Raw genomic sequence first — 22,591 nt, forward strand, 5'->3', positions numbered from 1 at the left:
GAAGAGGAACTGCAGATGCTGGAGACAGGTTTGCAACGGAAAGAAACCATGGACCGATTTGTAAGTCATAAAAATTAACATAATAATTCGACACGATTACAGATGTCAATGGTTACCAAGCTATCGGGTGACGATCCGAAAACGTCGATGCGGTATGTTCTGTCATACCTCTTGACACCTGAGCTCGCCAGTAACTTCACGTTACTTGGAATATCTTCGAAACGACGACTTCAAAAATGCCGGTTTCACGCCTGCATAAAAAGTAACCAATATTTAGTATTTAAACATCAGGTGCGTTAACAAATCGCTTTATGTCTTCCTCTGTCAACAAAAAAGACCTTGCGAAGCTATACGACATAGCCACACAAGGTTATTTTCACGATGTCAGAGACAAAGCGAAAAAGCGTAAAAGAAGGAAAGAAGGGCAGGTACGCATTATTTATAAGTAATAACTTTCTTTAAGGCTGTATACCCAAGTTGCCAGTTCTGAGGAAATTTTGAGGAATATTGGGGAAGTACAAAAAGTGAAAAAGCCTTCCCCAATGTTTGTGGAAATTTTGTGGAAACCTTCAAAGTGAGACAGTTTTCACCAAAGTTTGGGGAAATCCCCAAAATGTTCGTAGCACATTTTTGCACACTAACATTTCATCAACATAATATAAATAACCCTCAAAGTAGTAAATTTGAATAAATAAATTTACATTTTGATGCATTACAGGCTTTTGGTGAGGGATAGTCTATCGAATTTCAGGTCTTGTTTTAATACATCAACAAACAGACACGAGACAAAGAGTTGTCGGTTTTAAACCACTTTCTCAAATTCGAACGCTATGCAGGTGAGTTATTAGCAGCGCAGGTCGGAAACTTTGGGTGTTGTCTGTGTTTAGTCTTACTTAAGTCAATTATTTCTTTCAGAATAATAATAGACCGGTAGATAAGATTACAAAAAGGCGGGCTGAAGCTGCAAAATACATGAGGTTGTTCGGTTGTTCCCGAGCAACGTATTACAGAAGGTTGAGGAAATTAAAAGCACAGTTTATAAAGAAGTGTCAGTTACCGAGCTGTGACGAAGAGACAGACAATCCAGTTGTCGTCACAGAATCGCGTATAACCGTAGCTACAGAGCAGTGGGCTAATATTATCACAGATACAGCTACTGCTTCATGTAGTTACGTCCTGTGTCCAGACAACACAATCAGTGGTAGTATCTGTTTAATTATTAAAAATTTATAGGTTGTGTGATGTTATGAATGTCTCCAGCCATTCATCTTTCAAACAAAGAACAGTCAGACGGAATAGTCATTGAAATGATGAAAGGTGGTTACATAAGCATGAAGAAGGCTGATCAAATATTGGACCTTTTTCGTGCGAGATATCCAGAACTCCCAACGTCCGTCCGTAGTGTTCTACGTCGATGCAACGACATGGAGTCTAAAACCCTGGAATCGGGAACTTACTACCATTTAGGATTGAAATCGACTTTACTGAGGACTTCAGAAAATTGGCTACGTAAAATACATTTCACAGAATTGAAGCTGCAGTTAAACAATGATGGTCTAAATTTGTTCAAAAGCTCTAACCAACAGCTGTGGCCGATCCTAGGTCGCATAATAAGTCCATTAGTTAGTAATGTATTCATAGTTGGGATCTACGTTGGTGAAGTAAAACCATCTGATTTCAACATGTCGGCAGCACTTATAACTGAGTTACAAGAGTTGCTGACGGTAGGTAATAATGTTGACAAGTTTCACGTACATTTAACAGTTAAATTAGTTGCTGTTATTTGTGACGCTCCAGCTCTCAGTAACGTCAGATATGTTGTTGGACATAACGCTACCGCTGGCTGTGACAAATGTCAGGTTTTAGGGACGCGAATGGGTGGTCGAATGACTTTCCCCAATGGTGAACACGACTTAAGAAATGATGTCACTTTTCGTAGTAGGTCCCAATCTATCCATCATCGTGGTAGAAGTTCATTTGAAAATCTGCCAGTGGATATGATTAAATGTTTCCCCTGTGAACCTGTGCATATGATATACTTAGATGTTACTAAAAACTTATTTCATTATGGAAGGAGCTAGCTACTAAGCGACTTAATAGGATGGATCAATCTATTATCGCATCAATAAATGATGCACTAGATTAATGTAGACAGCACACTACATGCGACTTTCAACGGAAATGTCGTTCACTTTATGAAGTTTCTGTATGGAAAGCCACTGAATGTCAGTTGTTCTTATTATACTTAGGACCTGTAGTTCTTCATAATAGGTTACCACTATCAATGTACAGAAACTTCCGGACACTGTCGTTGTCAATATATTTATTATCGCACCCTAAGTTGCACACCACATTAGCAAACAGTGTTCGGGTATATATTAACAACTTCTTATTAGGTTACGAAAAGTGTTACGGTAGCGAGCAATTAATCTACAATGTTCATAGTTTAAAGCACATTGTAAAGGACGTTATAGAGCATGGAAGTTTAGAGTCGTTCTCTGCCTTTCCTTTTGAATCATACATGAGGAAAATTAGGCGTTCAGTACACTGCGGATTTGCTGCGGCTAAACAAGCCGCACAGCGATATGCCGAAGAAGTTTACTTTCAAAGTATACTGAATCAGGATATGGCTGACAATGTCACTGAGCCTGAGGTAACTGATGATTCTTCCGAGCAAATCGTCAGTTACAGGAACTCAAAGCTATCTACTACAAGGCCGGACAATGTAGTTATTGCAAAAGGTAGACCAGGGTTCGTAACAGAAATAGGTGATGGAGGCCTTATTAGGTTCCAGCCATTCCATAATCCTTCCGATTTATATACCGACCCTTTTCCCTCCAGTAATATTGGTATCTTTAAGTGTTCTACCTTAAGCCACGAGTGCACGTGGATAACACTGACAGACATACTTTGTAAGTGCATGTGTATGCGCACACAACACTATGAGGTCATTATCCCTCTTTTGCATACATTCGAGTAGCAGATGTGACATCACTTCTCAAGGATTGTTGCAAATATAGTACTACATGCAGCTAGTGTCTGTTGGTTAGTGCTTTTGCGTAGTTCAACATGAAGTGTTCAAGAATGTAATCAATTTTCAATTTCTCACGCCTTGGCATTCATTTATAGCATCAAAGTAGGAAGTACATTTTAGTGGACGACAAGGAGAAGATGCAAGTAGTATGCATCCCAAGCAAATGGCTGGTGAACAAGGATCATTATGCTTATCACGATAATGTTATTGAGCATGATATTGTTCAGGTTGTTGATTTGGACAGTCGATTCACGCTGCGAAAATGCACCGTTATGCATAGTTGTGGTAAGTTGTAATCAATTAACATTTATTGTTTTCAGACGACTACAATGCAGCCCAGGAATTAAAAGCGTGTTTAACAACAGTACTGGGCTACAATACTAACATCACGACTAACGATGAAACGCAGTCTTGTCACGCAGACAAGCCGAAAAGGTAAATTGTTCAATTTATTATATCACTTGTGTTAGGACTGTCAAACGAAAAATACTGATTATTTATGCACCTCAGAAGAACTAGAGGTTGAGGCTGGATTTGCCCCGGTGGAATTTCCAGTTTTCAACATTTTGACAGGAAACTTTTCTCCCATTGCGAGGTTTGTACCTACTTATCAATTCTCATATAGTAGTTCATCAAAAGCTGACGTTTCATCACCACCAATTCCACGTACGTCGACGGAAGGTGATAAACGTAAGTTGCATTTACTGTATTCCTGATAACAAAAGTTTGAGCGATGATACAAATCACATGTTCAGAATTATCCTGAAAGCGGTCACTGAACTGGCAAACACATACACCTTGCACAGAACCAGAAGTAAATTTGGTATTAGTAAGTACAAATTTTACTTGACGGTTCAAAGTAAGTCCACTTTACTGTATTAACATATTTGTAGGTGCTTTGAGTTCACGTTTCAGAAGTGCAAGCTGCCAGGAAAAGGATATAATACACGCCATGGCTACAGCAAGCCAGGCCTTCTTGCATGACGCAAGAGATAAAGTACATAAACGTGGATGGGGATCCAAAGAAAGGGTGAGCTAAAACCCTTTAAAATGTTTGTTATAATACATATGTTAAGTTTTTCCTACATTGTTCCTACTCCTTCCCTTTCTACTCTTTCCTGTATTGTTTTAGACTATTTATTAAAATTCAGTAATCAGTTGTATTCGCAATAACTGAAGTTCACTTTCGGGATTTCCACAAACTTCGCACGATGATAAGTATTGGCAAAAAAATGTCGATTTCTTTCGAACAGTTGCGGTTAATATTACAGCACCAGCAGAAGATGTTGGCCTTGCAACAACAGCTATTTGTAACAGTTTTGGGCAGACCCAACATTATTTCGAGGAGGAGGAGAATGTTGAGGAATTTAAAGTCACACATAATTCTTTTTTAAATCAGAATCTAAAGTTGGAATTTTCAAAAAAAAGGGTGGAGGTGTTATATCCGAGTGGAGATTAAATTACAGGTAACTCCCGAGGACTATTAATGGACTAATATTCTATAAATATTCTTATTGTATAATTATTCAACAATTACATTGCGTATATTTATATTCCTCTTATTATAAGCTTTATTTTGACCTATAATTTATTATTATACGATTTACGGTTCTTAATCTATGCTCAGTCTATTATTCACTGTCCCCCTCGTTCACAGCCACTTTTTGGCTTATTTGTGTACACATGTTATTTTCTAATTTATGGTGCGTTGTGTTCATAGTTGGGATCTACGTTGGTGAAGTAAAACCATCTGATTTCAACATGTCGGCAGCACTTATAACTGAGTTACAAGAGTTGCTGACGGTAGGTAATAATGTTGACAAGTTTCACGTACATTTAACAGTTAAATTAGTTGCTGTTATTTGTGACGCTCCAGCTCTCAGTAACGTCAGATATGTTGTTGGACATAACGCTACCGCTGGCTGTGACAAATGTCAGGTTTTAGGGACGCGAATGGGTGGTCGAATGACTTTCCCCAATGGTGAACACGACTTAAGAAATGATGTCACTTTTCGTAGTAGGTCCCAATCTATCCATCATCGTGGTAGAAGTTCATTTGAAAATCTGCCAGTGGATATGATTAAATGTTTCCCCTGTGAACCTGTGCATATGATATACTTAGATGTTACTAAAAAACTTATTTCATTATGGAAGGAGCTAGCTACTAAGCGACTTAATAGGATGGATCAATCTATTATCGCATCAATAAATGATGCACTAGATTAATGTAGACAGCACACTACATGCGACTTTCAACGGAAATGTCGTTCACTTTATGAAGTTTCTGTATGGAAAGCCACTGAATGTCAGTTGTTCTTATTATACTTAGGACCTGTAGTTCTTCATAATAGGTTACCACTATCAATGTACAGAAACTTCCGGACACTGTCGTTGTCAATATATTTATTATCGCACCCTAAGTTGCACACCACATTAGCAAACAGTGTTCGGGTATATATTAACAACTTCTTATTAGGTTACGAAAAGTGTTACGGTAGCGAGCAATTAATCTACAATGTTCATAGTTTAAAGCACATTGTAAAGGACGTTATAGAGCATGGAAGTTTAGAGTCGTTCTCTGCCTTTCCTTTTGAATCATACATGAGGAAAATTAGGCGTTCAGTACACTGCGGATTTGCTGCGGCTAAACAAGCCGCACAGCGATATGCCGAAGAAGTTTACTTTCAAAGTATACTGAATCAGGATATGGCTGACAATGTCACTGAGCCTGAGGTAACTGATGATTCTTCCGAGCAAATCGTCAGTTACAGGAACTCAAAGCTATCTACTACAAGGCCGGACAATGTAGTTATTGCAAAAGGTAGACCAGGGTTCGTAACAGAAATAGGTGATGGAGGCCTTATTAGGTTCCAGCCATTCCATAATCCTTCCGATTTATATACCGACCCTTTTCCCTCCAGTAATATTGGTATCTTTAAGTGTTCTACCTTAAGCCACGAGTGCACGTGGATAACACTGACAGACATACTTTGTAAGTGCATGTGTATGCGCACACAACACTATGAGGTCATTATCCCTCTTTTGCATACATTCGAGTAGCAGATGTGACATCACTTCTCAAGGATTGTTGCAAATATAGTACTACATGCAGCTAGTGTCTGTTGGTTAGTGCTTTTGCGTAGTTCAACATGAAGTGTTCAAGAATGTAATCAATTTTCAATTTCTCACGCCTTGGCATTCATTTATAGCATCAAAGTAGGAAGTACATTTTAGTGGACGACAAGGAGAAGATGCAAGTAGTATGCATCCCAAGCAAATGGCTGGTGAACAAGGATCATTATGCTTATCACGATAATGTTATTGAGCATGATATTGTTCAGGTTGTTGATTTGGACAGTCGATTCACGCTGCGAAAATGCACCGTTATGCATAGTTGTGGTAAGTTGTAATCAATTAACATTTATTGTTTTCAGACGACTACAATGCAGCCCAGGAATTAAAAGCGTGTTTAACAACAGTACTGGGCTACAATACTAACATCACGACTAACGATGAAACGCAGTCTTGTCACGCAGACAAGCCGAAAAGGTAAATTGTTCAATTTATTATATCACTTGTGTTAGGACTGTCAAACGAAAAATACTGATTATTTATGCACCTCAGAAGAACTAGAGGTTGAGGCTGGATTTGCCCCGGTGGAATTTCCAGTTTTCAACATTTTGACAGGAAACTTTTCTCCCATTGCGAGGTTTGTACCTACTTATCAATTCTCATATAGTAGTTCATCAAAAGCTGACGTTTCATCACCACCAATTCCACGTACGTCGACGGAAGGTGATAAACGTAAGTTGCATTTACTGTATTCCTGATAACAAAAGTTTGAGCGATGATACAAATCACATGTTCAGAATTATCCTGAAAGCGGTCACTGAACTGGCAAACACATACACCTTGCACAGAACCAGAAGTAAATTTGGTATTAGTAAGTACAAATTTTACTTGACGGTTCAAAGTAAGTCCACTTTACTGTATTAACATATTTGTAGGTGCTTTGAGTTCACGTTTCAGAAGTGCAAGCTGCCAGGAAAAGGATATAATACACGCCATGGCTACAGCAAGCCAGGCCTTCTTGCATGACGCAAGAGATAAAGTACATAAACGTGGATGGGGATCCAAAGAAAGGGTGAGCTAAAACCCTTTAAAATGTTTGTTATAATACATATGTTAAGTTTTTCCTACATTGTTCCTACTCCTTCCCTTTCTACTCTTTCCTGTATTGTTTTAGACTATTTATTAAAATTCAGTAATCAGTTGTATTCGCAATAACTGAAGTTCACTTTCGGGATTTCCACAAACTTCGCACGATGATAAGTATTGGCAAAAAATGTCGATTTCTTTCGAACAGTTGCGGTTAATATTACAGCACCAGCAGAAGATGTTGGCCTTGCAACAACAGCTATTTGTAACAGTTTTGGGCAGACCCAACATTATTTCGAGGAGGAGGAGAATGTTGAGGAATTTAAAGTCACACATAATTCTTTTTTAAATCAGAATCTAAAGTTGGAATTTTCAAAAAAAAGGGTGGAGGTGTTATATCCGAGTGGAGATTAAATTACAGGTAACTCCCGAGGACTATTAATGGACTAATATTCTATAAATATTCTTATTGTATAATTATTCAACAATTACATTGCGTATATTTATATTCCTCTTATTATAAGCTTTATTTTGACCTATAATTTATTATTATACGATTTACGGTTCTTAATCTATGCTCAGTCTATTATTCACTGTCCCCCTCGTTCACAGCCACTTTTTGGCTTATTTGTGTACACATGTTATTTTCTAATTTATGGTGCGTTGTGTTCATAGTTGGGATCTACGTTGGTGAAGTAAAACCATCTGATTTCAACATGTCGGCAGCACTTATAACTGAGTTACAAGAGTTGCTGACGGTAGGTAATAATGTTGACAAGTTTCACGTACATTTAACAGTTAAATTAGTTGCTGTTATTTGTGACGCTCCAGCTCTCAGTAACGTCAGATATGTTGTTGGACATAACGCTACCGCTGGCTGTGACAAATGTCAGGTTTTAGGGACGCGAATGGGTGGTCGAATGACTTTCCCCAATGGTGAACACGACTTAAGAAATGATGTCACTTTTCGTAGTAGGTCCCAATCTATCCATCATCGTGGTAGAAGTTCATTTGAAAATCTGCCAGTGGATATGATTAAATGTTTCCCCTGTGAACCTGTGCATATGATATACTTAGATGTTACTAAAAAACTTATTTCATTATGGAAGGAGCTAGCTACTAAGCGACTTAATAGGATGGATCAATCTATTATCGCATCAATAAATGATGCACTAGATTAATGTAGACAGCACACTACATGCGACTTTCAACGGAAATGTCGTTCACTTTATGAAGTTTCTGTATGGAAAGCCACTGAATGTCAGTTGTTCTTATTATACTTAGGACCTGTAGTTCTTCATAATAGGTTACCACTATCAATGTACAGAAACTTCCGGACACTGTCGTTGTCAATATATTTATTATCGCACCCTAAGTTGCACACCACATTAGCAAACAGTGTTCGGGTATATATTAACAACTTCTTATTAGGTTACGAAAAGTGTTACGGTAGCGAGCAATTAATCTACAATGTTCATAGTTTAAAGCACATTGTAAAGGACGTTATAGAGCATGGAAGTTTAGAGTCGTTCTCTGCCTTTCCTTTTGAATCATACATGAGGAAAATTAGGCGTTCAGTACACTGCGGATTTGCTGCGGCTAAACAAGCCGCACAGCGATATGCCGAAGAAGTTTACTTTCAAAGTATACTGAATCAGGATATGGCTGACAATGTCACTGAGCCTGAGGTAACTGATGATTCTTCCGAGCAAATCGTCAGTTACAGGAACTCAAAGCTATCTACTACAAGGCCGGACAATGTAGTTATTGCAAAAGGTAGACCAGGGTTCGTAACAGAAATAGGTGATGGAGGCCTTATTAGGTTCCAGCCATTCCATAATCCTTCCGATTTATATACCGACCCTTTTCCCTCCAGTAATATTGGTATCTTTAAGTGTTCTACCTTAAGCCACGAGTGCACGTGGATAACACTGACAGACATACTTTGTAAGTGCATGTGTATGCGCACACAACACTATGAGGTCATTATCCCTCTTTTGCATACATTCGAGTAGCAGATGTGACATCACTTCTCAAGGATTGTTGCAAATATAGTACTACATGCAGCTAGTGTCTGTTGGTTAGTGCTTTTGCGTAGTTCAACATGAAGTGTTCAAGAATGTAATCAATTTTCAATTTCTCACGCCTTGGCATTCATTTATAGCATCAAAGTAGGAAGTACATTTTAGTGGACGACAAGGAGAAGATGCAAGTAGTATGCATCCCAAGCAAATGGCTGGTGAACAAGGATCATTATGCTTATCACGATAATGTTATTGAGCATGATATTGTTCAGGTTGTTGATTTGGACAGTCGATTCACGCTGCGAAAATGCACCGTTATGCATAGTTGTGGTAAGTTGTAATCAATTAACATTTATTGTTTTCAGACGACTACAATGCAGCCCAGGAATTAAAAGCGTGTTTAACAACAGTACTGGGCTACAATACTAACATCACGACTAACGATGAAACGCAGTCTTGTCACGCAGACAAGCCGAAAAGGTAAATTGTTCAATTTATTATATCACTTGTGTTAGGACTGTCAAACGAAAAATACTGATTATTTATGCACCTCAGAAGAACTAGAGGTTGAGGCTGGATTTGCCCCGGTGGAATTTCCAGTTTTCAACATTTTGACAGGAAACTTTTCTCCCATTGCGAGGTTTGTACCTACTTATCAATTCTCATATAGTAGTTCATCAAAAGCTGACGTTTCATCACCACCAATTCCACGTACGTCGACGGAAGGTGATAAACGTAAGTTGCATTTACTGTATTCCTGATAACAAAAGTTTGAGCGATGATACAAATCACATGTTCAGAATTATCCTGAAAGCGGTCACTGAACTGGCAAACACATACACCTTGCACAGAACCAGAAGTAAATTTGGTATTAGTAAGTACAAATTTTACTTGACGGTTCAAAGTAAGTCCACTTTACTGTATTAACATATTTGTAGGTGCTTTGAGTTCACGTTTCAGAAGTGCAAGCTGCCAGGAAAAGGATATAATACACGCCATGGCTACAGCAAGCCAGGCCTTCTTGCATGACGCAAGAGATAAAGTACATAAACGTGGATGGGGATCCAAAGAAAGGGTGAGCTAAAACCCTTTAAAATGTTTGTTATAATACATATGTTAAGTTTTTCCTACATTGTTCCTACTCCTTCCCTTTCTACTCTTTCCTGTATTGTTTTAGACTATTTATTAAAATTCAGTAATCAGTTGTATTCGCAATAACTGAAGTTCACTTTCGGGATTTCCACAAACTTCGCACGATGATAAGTATTGGCAAAAAATGTCGATTTCTTTCGAACAGTTGCGGTTAATATTACAGCACCAGCAGAAGATGTTGGCCTTGCAACAACAGCTATTTGTAACAGTTTTGGGCAGACCCAACATTATTTCGAGGAGGAGGAGAATGTTGAGGAATTTAAAGTCACACATAATTCTTTTTAAATCAGAATCTAAAGTTGGAATTTTCAAAAAAAAAGGGTGGAGGTGTTATATCCGAGTGGAGATTAAATTACAGGTAACTCCCGAGGACTATTAATGGACTAATATTCTATAAATATTCTTATTGTATAATTATTCAACAATTACATTGCGTATATTTATATTCCTCTTATTATAAGCTTTATTTTGACCTATAATTTATTATTATACGATTTACGGTTCTTAATCTATGCTCAGTCTATTATTCACTGTCCCCCTCGTTCACAGCCACTTTTTGGCTTATTTGTGTACACATGTTATTTTCTAATTTATGGTGCGTTGTGTTCATAGTTGGGATCTACGTTGGTGAAGTAAAACCATCTGATTTCAACATGTCGGCAGCACTTATAACTGAGTTACAAGAGTTGCTGACGGTAGGTAATAATGTTGACAAGTTTCACGTACATTTAACAGTTAAATTAGTTGCTGTTATTTGTGACGCTCCAGCTCTCAGTAACGTCAGATATGTTGTTGGACATAACGCTACCGCTGGCTGTGACAAATGTCAGGTTTTAGGGACGCGAATGGGTGGTCGAATGACTTTCCCCAATGGTGAACACGACTTAAGAAATGATGTCACTTTTCGTAGTAGGTCCCAATCTATCCATCATCGTGGTAGAAGTTCATTTGAAAATCTGCCAGTGGATATGATTAAATGTTTCCCCTGTGAACCTGTGCATATGATATACTTAGATGTTACTAAAAAACTTATTTCATTATGGAAGGAGCTAGCTACTAAGCGACTTAATAGGATGGATCAATCTATTATCGCATCAATAAATGATGCACTAGATTAATGTAGACAGCACACTACATGCGACTTTCAACGGAAATGTCGTTCACTTTATGAAGTTTCTGTATGGAAAGCCACTGAATGTCAGTTGTTCTTATTATACTTAGGACCTGTAGTTCTTCATAATAGGTTACCACTATCAATGTACAGAAACTTCCGGACACTGTCGTTGTCAATATATTTATTATCGCACCCTAAGTTGCACACCACATTAGCAAACAGTGTTCGGGTATATATTAACAACTTCTTATTAGGTTACGAAAAGTGTTACGGTAGCGAGCAATTAATCTACAATGTTCATAGTTTAAAGCACATTGTAAAGGACGTTATAGAGCATGGAAGTTTAGAGTCGTTCTCTGCCTTTCCTTTTGAATCATACATGAGGAAAATTAGGCGTTCAGTACACTGCGGATTTGCTGCGGCTAAACAAGCCGCACAGCGATATGCCGAAGAAGTTTACTTTCAAAGTATACTGAATCAGGATATGGCTGACAATGTCACTGAGCCTGAGGTAACTGATGATTCTTCCGAGCAAATCGTCAGTTACAGGAACTCAAAGCTATCTACTACAAGGCCGGACAATGTAGTTATTGCAAAAGGTAGACCAGGGTTCGTAACAGAAATAGGTGATGGAGGCCTTATTAGGTTCCAGCCATTCCATAATCCTTCCGATTTATATACCGACCCTTTTCCCTCCAGTAATATTGGTATCTTTAAGTGTTCTACCTTAAGCCACGAGTGCACGTGGATAACACTGACAGACATACTTTGTAAGTGCATGTGTATGCGCACACAACACTATGAGGTCATTATCCCTCTTTTGCATACATTCGAGTAGCAGATGTGACATCACTTCTCAAGGATTGTTGCAAATATAGTACTACATGCAGCTAGTGTCTGTTGGTTAGTGCTTTTGCGTAGTTCAACATGAAGTGTTCAAGAATGTAATCAATTTTCAATTTCTCACGCCTTGGCATTCATTTATAGCATCAAAGTAGGAAGTACATTTTAGTGGACGACAAGGAGAAGATGCAAGTAGTATGCATCCCAAGCAAATGGCTGGTGAACAAGGATCATTATGCTTATCACGATAATGTTATTGAGCATGATATTGTTCAGGTTGTTGATTTGGACAGTCGATTCACGCTGCGAAAATGCACCGTTATGCATAGTTGTGGTAAGTTGTAATCAATTAACATTTATTGTTTTCAGACGACTACAATGCAGCCCAGGAATTAAAAGCGTGTTTAACAACAGTACTGGGCTACAATACTAACATCACGACTAACGATGAAACGCAGTCTTGTCACGCAGACAAGCCGAAAAGGTAAATTGTTCAATTTATTATATCACTTGTGTTAGGACTGTCAAACGAAAAATACTGATTATTTATGCACCTCAGAAGAACTAGAGGTTGCTGAGGTTGAGGCTGGATTTGCCCCGGTGGAATTTCCAGTTTTCAACATTTTGACAGGAAACTTTTCTCCCATTGCGAGGTTTGTACCTACTTATCAATTCTCATATAGTAGTTCACCAAAAGCTGACGTTTCATGTTATGACCTTGGATGTCTTGTTTTGCTACCACGCGACTTATCAACCAATCCGGATACGACTTATACGGATCTTTACACTAGGCCAACCAATGACGTTCAACCGGTGCGGGCAGTCTAGCGTCCTGATTGGTCCTATGTCCTCCGAGCCCTTCCACTTGAGTCCAGAACACAATACCAGCTTCGAATCAGAGCAGATCGTTTATTTCAAACATACTCGGTTTATATATCAGCCAGACAGAACACAACGCACCATAAATTAGAAAATAACATGTGTACACAAATAAGCCAAAAAGTGGCTGTGAACGAGGGGGACAGTGAATAATAGACTGAGCATAGATTAAGAACCGTAAATCGTATAATAATAAATTATAGGTCAAAATAGAGCTTATAATAAGAGGAATATAAATATACGCAATGTAATTGTTGAATAATTATACAATAAGAATATTTATAGAATATTAGTCCATTAATAGTCCTCGGGAGTTACCTGTAATTTAATCTCCACTCGGATATAACACCTCCACCCTTTTTTTGAAAATTCCAACTTTAGATTCTGATTTAAAAAAGAATTATGTGTGACTTTAAATTCCTCAACATTCTCCTCCTCCTCGAAATAATGTTGGGTCTGCCCAAAACTGTTACAAATAGCTGTTGTTGCAAGGCCAACATCTTCTGCTGGTGCTGTAATATTAACCGCAACTGTTCGAAAGAAATCGACATTTTTTGCCAATACTTATCATCGTGCGAAGTTTGTGGAAATCCCGAAAGTGAACTTCAGTTATTGCGAATACAACTGATTACTGAATTTTAATAAATAGTCTAAAACAATACAGGAAAGAGTAGAAAGGGAAGGAGTAGGAACAATGTAGGAAAAACTTAACATATGTATTATAACAAACATTTTAAAGGGTTTTAGCTCACCCTTTCTTTGGATCCCCATCCACGTTTATGTACTTTATCTCTTGCGTCATGCAAGAAGGCCTGGCTTGCTGTAGCCATGGCGTGTATTATATCCTTTTCCTGGCAGCTTGCACTTCTGAAACGTGAACTCAAAGCACCTACAAATATGTTAATACAGTAAAGTGGACTTACTTTGAACCGTCAAGTAAAATTTGTACTTACTAATACCAAATTTACTTCTGGTTCTGTGCAAGGTGTATGTGTTTGCCAGTTCAGTGACCGCTTTCAGGATAATTCTGAACATGTGATTTGTATCATCGCTCAAACTTTTGTTATCAGGAATACAGTAAATGCAACTTACGTTTATCACCTTCCGTCGACGTACGTGGAATTGGTGGTGATGAAACGTCAGCTTTTGATGAACTACTATATGAGAATTGATAAGTAGGTACAAACCTCGCAATGGGAGAAAAGTTTCCTGTCAAAATGTTGAAAACTGGAAATTCCACCGGGGCAAATCCAGCCTCAACCTCTAGTTCTTCCGAGGTGCATAAATAATCAGTATTTTTTCGTTTGACAGTCCTAACACAAGTGATATAATAAATTGAACAATTTACCTTTTCGGCTTGTCTGCGTGACAAGACTGCGTTTCATCGTTAGTCGTGATGTTAGTATTGTAGCCCAGTACTGTTGTTAAACACGCTTTTAATTCCTGGGCTGCATTGTAGTCGTCTGAAAACAATAAATGTTAATTGATTACAACTTACCACAACTATGCATAACGGTGCATTTTCGCAGCGTGAATCGACTGTCCAAATCAACAACCTGAACAATATCATGCTCAATAACATTATCGTGATAAGCATAATGATCCTTGTTCACCAGCCATTTGCTTGGGATGCATACTACTTGCATCTTCTCCTTGTCGTCCACTAAAATGTACTTCCTACTTTGATGCTATAAATGAATGCCAAGGCGTGAGAAATTGAAAATTGATTACATTCTTGAACACTTCATGTTGAACTACGCAAAAGCACTAACCAACAGACACTAGCTGCATGTAGTACTATATTTGCAACAATCCTTGAGAAGTGATGTCACATCTGCTACTCGAATGTATGCAAAAGAGGGATAATGACCTCATAGTGTTGTGTGCGCATACACATGCACTTACAAAGTATGTCTGTCAGTGTTATCCACGTGCACTCGTGGCTTAAGGTAGAACACTTAAAGATACCAATATTACTGGAGGGAAAAGGGTCGGTATATAAATCGGAAGGATTATGGAATGGCTGGAACCTAATAAGGCCTCCATCACCTATTTCTGTTACGAACCCTGGTCTACCTTTTGCAATAACTACATTGTCCGGCCTTGTAGTAGATAGCTTTGAGTTCCTGTAACTGACGATTTGCTCGGAAGAATCATCAGTTACCTCAGGCTCAGTGACATTGTCAGCCATATCCTGATTCAGTATACTTTGAAAGTAAACTTCTTCGGCATATCGCTGTGCGGCTTGTTTAGCCGCAGCAAATCCGCAGTGTACTGAACGCCTAATTTTCCTCATGTATGATTCAAAAGGAAAGGCAGAGAACGACTCTAAACTTCCATGCTCTATAACGTCCTTTACAATGTGCTTTAAACTATGAACATTGTAGATTAATTGCTCGCTACCGTAACACTTTTCGTAACCTAATAAGAAGTTGTTAATATATACCCGAACACTGTTTGCTAATGTGGTGTGCAACTTAGGGTGCGATAATAAATATATTGACAACGACAGTGTCCGGAAGTTTCTGTACATTGATAGTGGTAACCTATTATGAAGAACTACAGGTCCTAAGTATAATAAGAACAACTGACATTCAGTGGCTTTCCATACAGAAACTTCATAAAGTGAACGACATTTCCGTTGAAAGTCGCATGTAGTGTGCTGTCTACATTAATCTAGTGCATCATTTATTGATGCGATAATAGATTGATCCATCCTATTAAGTCGCTTAGTAGCTAGCTCCTTCCATAATGAAATAAGTTTTTAGTAACATCTAAGTATATCATATGCACAGGTTCACAGGGGAAACATTTAATCATATCCACTGGCAGATTTTCAAATGAACTTCTACCACGATGATGGATAGATTGGGACCTACTACGAAAAGTGACATCATTTCTTAAGTCGTGTTCACCATTGGGGAAAGTCATTCGACCACCCATTCGCGTCCCTAAAACCTGACATTTGTCACAGCCAGCGGTAGCGTTATGTCCAACAACATATCTGACGTTACTGAGAGCTGGAGCGTCACAAATAACAGCAACTAATTTAACTGTTAAATGTACGTGAAACTTGTCAACATTATTACCTACCGTCAGCAACTCTTGTAACTCAGTTATAAGTGCTGCCGACATGTTGAAATCAGATGGTTTTACTTCACCAACGTAGATCCCAACTATGAATACATTACTAACTAATGGACTTATTATGCGACCTAGGATCGGCCACAGCTGTTGGTTAGAGCTTTTGAACAAATTTAGACCATCATTGTTTAACTGCAGCTTCAATTCTGTGAAATGTATTTTACGTAGCCAATTTTCTGAAGTCCTCAGTAAAGTCGATTTCAATCCTAAATGGTAGTAAGTTCCCGATTCCAGGGTTTTAGACTCCATGTCGTTGCATCGACGTAGAACACTACGGACGGACGTTGGGAGTTCTGGATATCTCGCACGAAAAAGGTCCAATATTTGATCAGCCTTCTTCATGCTTATGTAACCACCTTTCATCATTTCAATGACTATTCCGTCTGACTGTTCTTTGTTTGAAAGATGAATGGCTGGAGACATTCATAACATCACACAACCTATAAATTTTTAATAATTAAACAGATACTACCACTGATTGTGTTGTCTGGACACAGGACGTAACTACATGAAGCAGTAGCTGTATCTGTGATAATATTAGCCCACTGCTCTGTAGCTACGGTTATACGCGATTCTGTGACGACAACTGGATTGTCTGTCTCTTCGTCACAGCTCGGTAACTGACACTTCTTTATAAACTGTGCTTTTAATTTCCTCAACCTTCTGTAATACGTTGCTCGGGAACAACCGAACAACCTCATGTATTTTGCAGCTTCAGCCCGCCTTTTGTAATCTTATCTACCGGTCTATTATTATTCTGAAAGAAATAATTGACTTAAGTAAGACTAAACACAGACAACACCCAAAGTTTCCGACCTGCGCTGCTAATAACTCACCTGCATAGCGTTCGAATTTGAGAAAGTGGTTTAAAACCGACAACTCTTTGTCTCGTGTCTGTTTGTTGATGTATTAAAACAAGACCTGAAATTCGATAGACTATCCCTCACCAAAAGCCTGTAATGCATCAAAATGTAAATTTATTTATTCAAATTTACTACTTTGAGGGTTATTTATATTATGTTGATGAAATGTTAGTGTGCAAAAATGTGCTACGAACATTTTGGGGATTTCCCATAATATCCCTAAACATTGCGGAATGTTTTTCACTTTGGGGATTTCCCCAAACCTGGCAGCTCAATGTATTTGGCTGTAACAAGACATGTCATTCATAGACTGTTGTGACTTTTTCTGTTTTTAAACTTTTATAATTCACAGGACAGCAACTTCAATTCTCAATTGGCGAACCAACGTTGCTGAAGTGAATAATCCATGTAATTTTTTATGTTCTACCTACATTTTAATAAACATTATTTTCTCAAAGAGCTTACTTTATTACTTACTTGGGAAACCATAGAAGTTTTGAGAATGTGTGTTTGTGTCAGTTAACTTTAGATTAGATGCAAATGCCTTATGAATAATACATCACCTGTTTCATCTTTTGTAGATCTTTTCAAATAACAATGATTTGGCAATTACAATGGATATACAAAACGGTTGATGCTCAAGCTTCTGCTCTAATGTTGTACAATAATACGATTTTCCTCTTAAATAACATGTTTTTAAAATACACCGGTTTTCCAGTGCATTGCAGTTTTATTTCGGTATGTTGTTGAAAATAAAGGCGAACATAGGAAACCTTTGGGTTATGTCAATGAATCGAAAATAGGTAGTTCTGTGTGTATTTAGGCGAAAAGTAGACAATTCAGTGGAAATTTAGGCGAAAAGTCGGTAATTTATCGACAAAACGGCGAAAAAGGGGAAATCCGCATTATTTCCCCGGACAGGCGACATTCTGATGCGTTTTCCCCTTTCGCTACCAAAGCATTTTCCCCTTTTTGTGTTGCTTGGGTGGTCAGTCAGTGATAATTCTTTACTTCGATTTTAGTAAGGCTTTCGACAGTGTCTCACACAAAGTTCTTCTTTTAAAACTCTCTTCATTTGGCATACAGAATCCCCTTTTATCTTGGCTCAAATCTTTTTTAGAAGAACGTAGCCAAATCGTCTGCTTTGGATCTTGCTACTCTAAACCTGTGAATGCAACCAGTGGGGTTATACAAGGAAGTGTGGTTGGTCCATTACTCTTTCTCCTTTTTATCAATGACGTGTGTTCCCTCTTTCAGTACGGTAAGCCTTTCCTTTTTGCCGACGACCTAAAAGAGGTTTGTTCATTCTCTTCTTCCACCAAAGAAAGCTATATTTCAGCGATAATCCAAGAAGAAATAAACAAGTTATACGAATGGACTGTTTCGTGGAATTTGCCACTTAATGTTGACAAAAGTGGATTCATTCACATTGACAGCTGCTTTGGCCTATACACAAACATACACAGAAACCTCTCAACACTGTTCGTGACTGGGGTTTAAGATAAAGCAACAGTTCGAATTCTTCCGAGCAAATTGCATCTCAAGTATCCAAAGCTAGAAAGCTCATTGGATTCATAATGATAAACTTCAATAATATCGAATCGAGATTATTATTATGCAGAAAACGTATCTTACCCATTCTTGAATATAGTATTTTAGTTTACAGTAATTGCAGACATAATGACCTGATTAAAATTGAAGGTGTTCAAAGAAAGTTCACCAAAGCTGTTCTGGGGTATTCTGATAACAAAGACTATCACCAAAGATGTCAACAACTCAACTTAGAACCTCTTTGGATCAGACGTATCAAATTAAATCTTGTCTTTATCTACTGGCTTATTAACGGTATTTCCTACTCTTCGGTATCCACCCCTTCATACCTTATGATATCCCACAATCTATGCAATAAGGAGAATATTCTAGCGATTCCAAGAGCCCACCCAAACTTACGTCAGAATTTTTCCTTATTCGCTACTCAACGATGTGGAACAGACTGCCAGTGAACCTCCGTTGCAGTGAAACTACAACCCGGTTCAGAAGTCTGCTTGAAGATTTTCTTTCCGAAAGTGGATTATGTCACCTATTGAATATCAATGTATTCAAAAATGATTTATACAAACAAGGTCCGTCATTCATTTAATTGCCTGAAAAGCAAAATAAAACCTTTAAATCTTTTACGTCTGTATACCATTACAGAAATCTAAATGTATTCATCCCAGTGCATTAAAGGATTTTTATTTTATTTTTCTAAATCGTTGTTTTCCTTCTGAGGTTGATATTCATTACGCAATTATTATTCTTATCATGGATGAAACTTTTCACTAGGTGTTCACTTCTTTTCTTTCTTCTTTCCCTCTAAATAAATATTCTTAAGATAACGAAGTTTGTAATTAAGACAATAACATGTGTTACACTTAAATTAACTTCTCAGACCCGTTTTATCTTCACTATGCATATATGTCTCATAAATATTGATATTTCATTATCCTTTCCACTCAGTTGAGACTTTCATCGCATCACTCCAAATTATGACTGCACAAACATTTATTCTAGAGTCATATCTTACCACAGTAGTAAGTTGTTTTTTCTTAATTATTTTTTATTACTAATTTGACGATATATACACAGTCGTTTGTTCTTGTTTTATGTTCATAAACACGCCAATTAAACTGTTTGCGTAGTTCACGTCTCCTTTATTTCTATTCCCTTATATAGTAGTTCATCAAAAGCTGACGTTTCATCACCACCAATTCCACGTACGTCGACGGAAGGTGATAAACGTAAGTTGCATTTACTGTATTCCTGATAACAAAAGTTTGAGCGATGATACAAATCACATGTTCAGAATTATCCTGAAAGCGGTCACTGAACTGGCAAACACATACACCTTGCACAGAACCAGAAGTAAATTTGGTATTAGTAAGTACAAATTTTACTTGACGGTTCAAAGTAAGTCCACTTTACTGTATTAACATATTTGTAGGTGCTTTGAGTTCACGTTTCAGAAGTGCAAGCTGCCAGGAAAAGGATATAATACACGCCATGGCTACAGCAAGCCAGGCCTTCTTGCATGACGCAAGAGATAAAGTACATAAACGTGGATGGGGATCCAAAGAAAGGGTGAGCTAAAACCCTTTAAAATGTTTGTTATAATACATATGTTAAGTTTTTCCTACATTGTTCCTACTCCTTCCCTTTCTACTCTTTCCTGTATTGTTTTAGACTATTTATTAAAATTCAGTAATCAGTTGTATTCGCAATAACTGAAGTTCACTTTCGGGATTTCCACAAACTTCGCACGATGATAAGTATTGGCAAAAAAATGTCGATTTCTTTCGAACAGTTGCGGTTAATATTACAGCACCAGCAGAAGATGTTGGCCTTGCAACAACAGCTATTTGTAACAGTTTTGGGCAGACCCAACATTATTTCGAGGAGGAGGAGAATGTTGAGGAATTTAAAGTCACACATAATTCTTTTTTAAATCAGAATCTAAAGTTGGAATTTTCAAAAAAAAGGGTGGAGGTGTTATATCCGAGTGGAGATTAAATTACAGGTAACTCCCGAGGACTATTAATGGACTAATATTCTATAAATATTCTTATTGTATAATTATTCAACAATTACATTGCGTATATTTATATTCCTCTTATTATAAGCTTTATTTTGACCTATAATTTATTATTATACGATTTACGGTTCTTAATCTATGCTCAGTCTATTATTCACTGTCCCCCTCGTGCACAGCCACTTTTTGGCTTATTTGTGTACACATGTTATTTTCTAATTTATGGTGCGTTGTGGTCTGTCTGGTTTATATATAAACCGAGTATGTTTGAAATAAACGATCTGCTCTGATTCGAAGCTGGTATTGTGTTCTGGACTCAAGTGGAAGGGCTCGGAGGACATAGGACCAATCAGGACGCTAGACTGCCCGCACCGGTTGAACGTCATTGGTTGGCCTAGTGTAAAGATCCGTATAAGTCGTATCCGGATTGGTTGATAAGTCGCGTGGTAGCAAAACAAGACATCCAAGGTCATAACATGAAACGTCAGCTTTTGGTGAACTACTATATGAGAATTGATAAGTAGGTACAAACCTCGCAATGGGAGAAAAGTTTCCTGTCAAAATGTTGAAAACTGGAAATTCCACCGGGGCAAATCCAGCCTCAACCTCAGCAACCTCTAGTTCTTCTGAGGTGCATAAATAATCAGTATTTTTCGTTTGACAGTCCTAACACAAGTGATATAATAAATTGAACAATTTACCTTTTCGGCTTGTCTGCGTGACAAGACTGCGTTTCATCGTTAGTCGTGATGTTAGTATTGTAGCCCAGTACTGTTGTTAAACACGCTTTTAATTCCTGGGCTGCATTGTAGTCGTCTGAAAACAATAAATGTTAATTGATTACAACTTACCACAACTATGCATAACGGTGCATTTTCGCAGCGTGAATCGACTGTCCAAATCAACAACCTGAACAATATCATGCTCAATAACATTATCGTGATAAGCATAATGATCCTTGTTCACCAGCCATTTGCTTGGGATGCATACTACTTGCATCTTCTCCTTGTCGTCCACTAAAATGTACTTCCTACTTTGATGCTATAAATGAATGCCAAGGCGTGAGAAATTGAAAATTGATTACATTCTTGAACACTTCATGTTGAACTACGCAAAAGCACTAACCAACAGACACTAGCTGCATGTAGTACTATATTTGCAACAATCCTTGAGAAGTGATGTCACATCTGCTACTCGAATGTATGCAAAAGAGGGATAATGACCTCATAGTGTTGTGTGCGCATACACATGCACTTACAAAGTATGTCTGTCAGTGTTATCCACGTGCACTCGTGGCTTAAGGTAGAACACTTAAAGATACCAATATTACTGGAGGGAAAAGGGTCGGTATATAAATCGGAAGGATTATGGAATGGCTGGAACCTAATAAGGCCTCCATCACCTATTTCTGTTACGAACCCTGGTCTACCTTTTGCAATAACTACATTGTCCGGCCTTGTAGTAGATAGCTTTGAGTTCCTGTAACTGACGATTTGCTCGGAAGAATCATCAGTTACCTCAGGCTCAGTGACATTGTCAGCCATATCCTGATTCAGTATACTTTGAAAGTAAACTTCTTCGGCATATCGCTGTGCGGCTTGTTTAGCCGCAGCAAATCCGCAGTGTACTGAACGCCTAATTTTCCTCATGTATGATTCAAAAGGAAAGGCAGAGAACGACTCTAAACTTCCATGCTCTATAACGTCCTTTACAATGTGCTTTAAACTATGAACATTGTAGATTAATTGCTCGCTACCGTAACACTTTTCGTAACCTAATAAGAAGTTGTTAATATATACCCGAACACTGTTT

General features: G+C 38.0%; 1 protein-coding gene across 1 annotated transcript in view; it reads left to right on the plus strand.

Annotated features, from left to right (window-relative positions):
- The first annotated feature begins 1,431 nt into the window (after positions 1–1,431).
- Positions 1,432–22,591, plus strand: part of MS3_00000263 (uncharacterized protein) — a 46,984-nt gene continuing 25,824 nt past the window's right edge. Inside the window, exons 1-3 of the mRNA XM_051208100.1 lie at positions 1,432–2,741; positions 8,969–9,546; positions 9,582–9,856. Of these exons, the coding sequence (XP_051067706.1) occupies positions 2,285–2,741; positions 8,969–9,207 (696 nt within the window). The 5' untranslated portion in view covers positions 1,432–2,284 and the 3' untranslated portion in view covers positions 9,208–9,546; positions 9,582–9,856. The remainder of the gene's footprint in view (positions 2,742–8,968; positions 9,547–9,581; positions 9,857–22,591) is intronic.

This window comes from Schistosoma haematobium, chromosome 2, assembly GCF_000699445.3.
Source record: "Schistosoma haematobium chromosome 2, whole genome shotgun sequence".
NCBI classification, from domain to species: domain Eukaryota; kingdom Metazoa; phylum Platyhelminthes; class Trematoda; order Strigeidida; family Schistosomatidae; genus Schistosoma; species Schistosoma haematobium.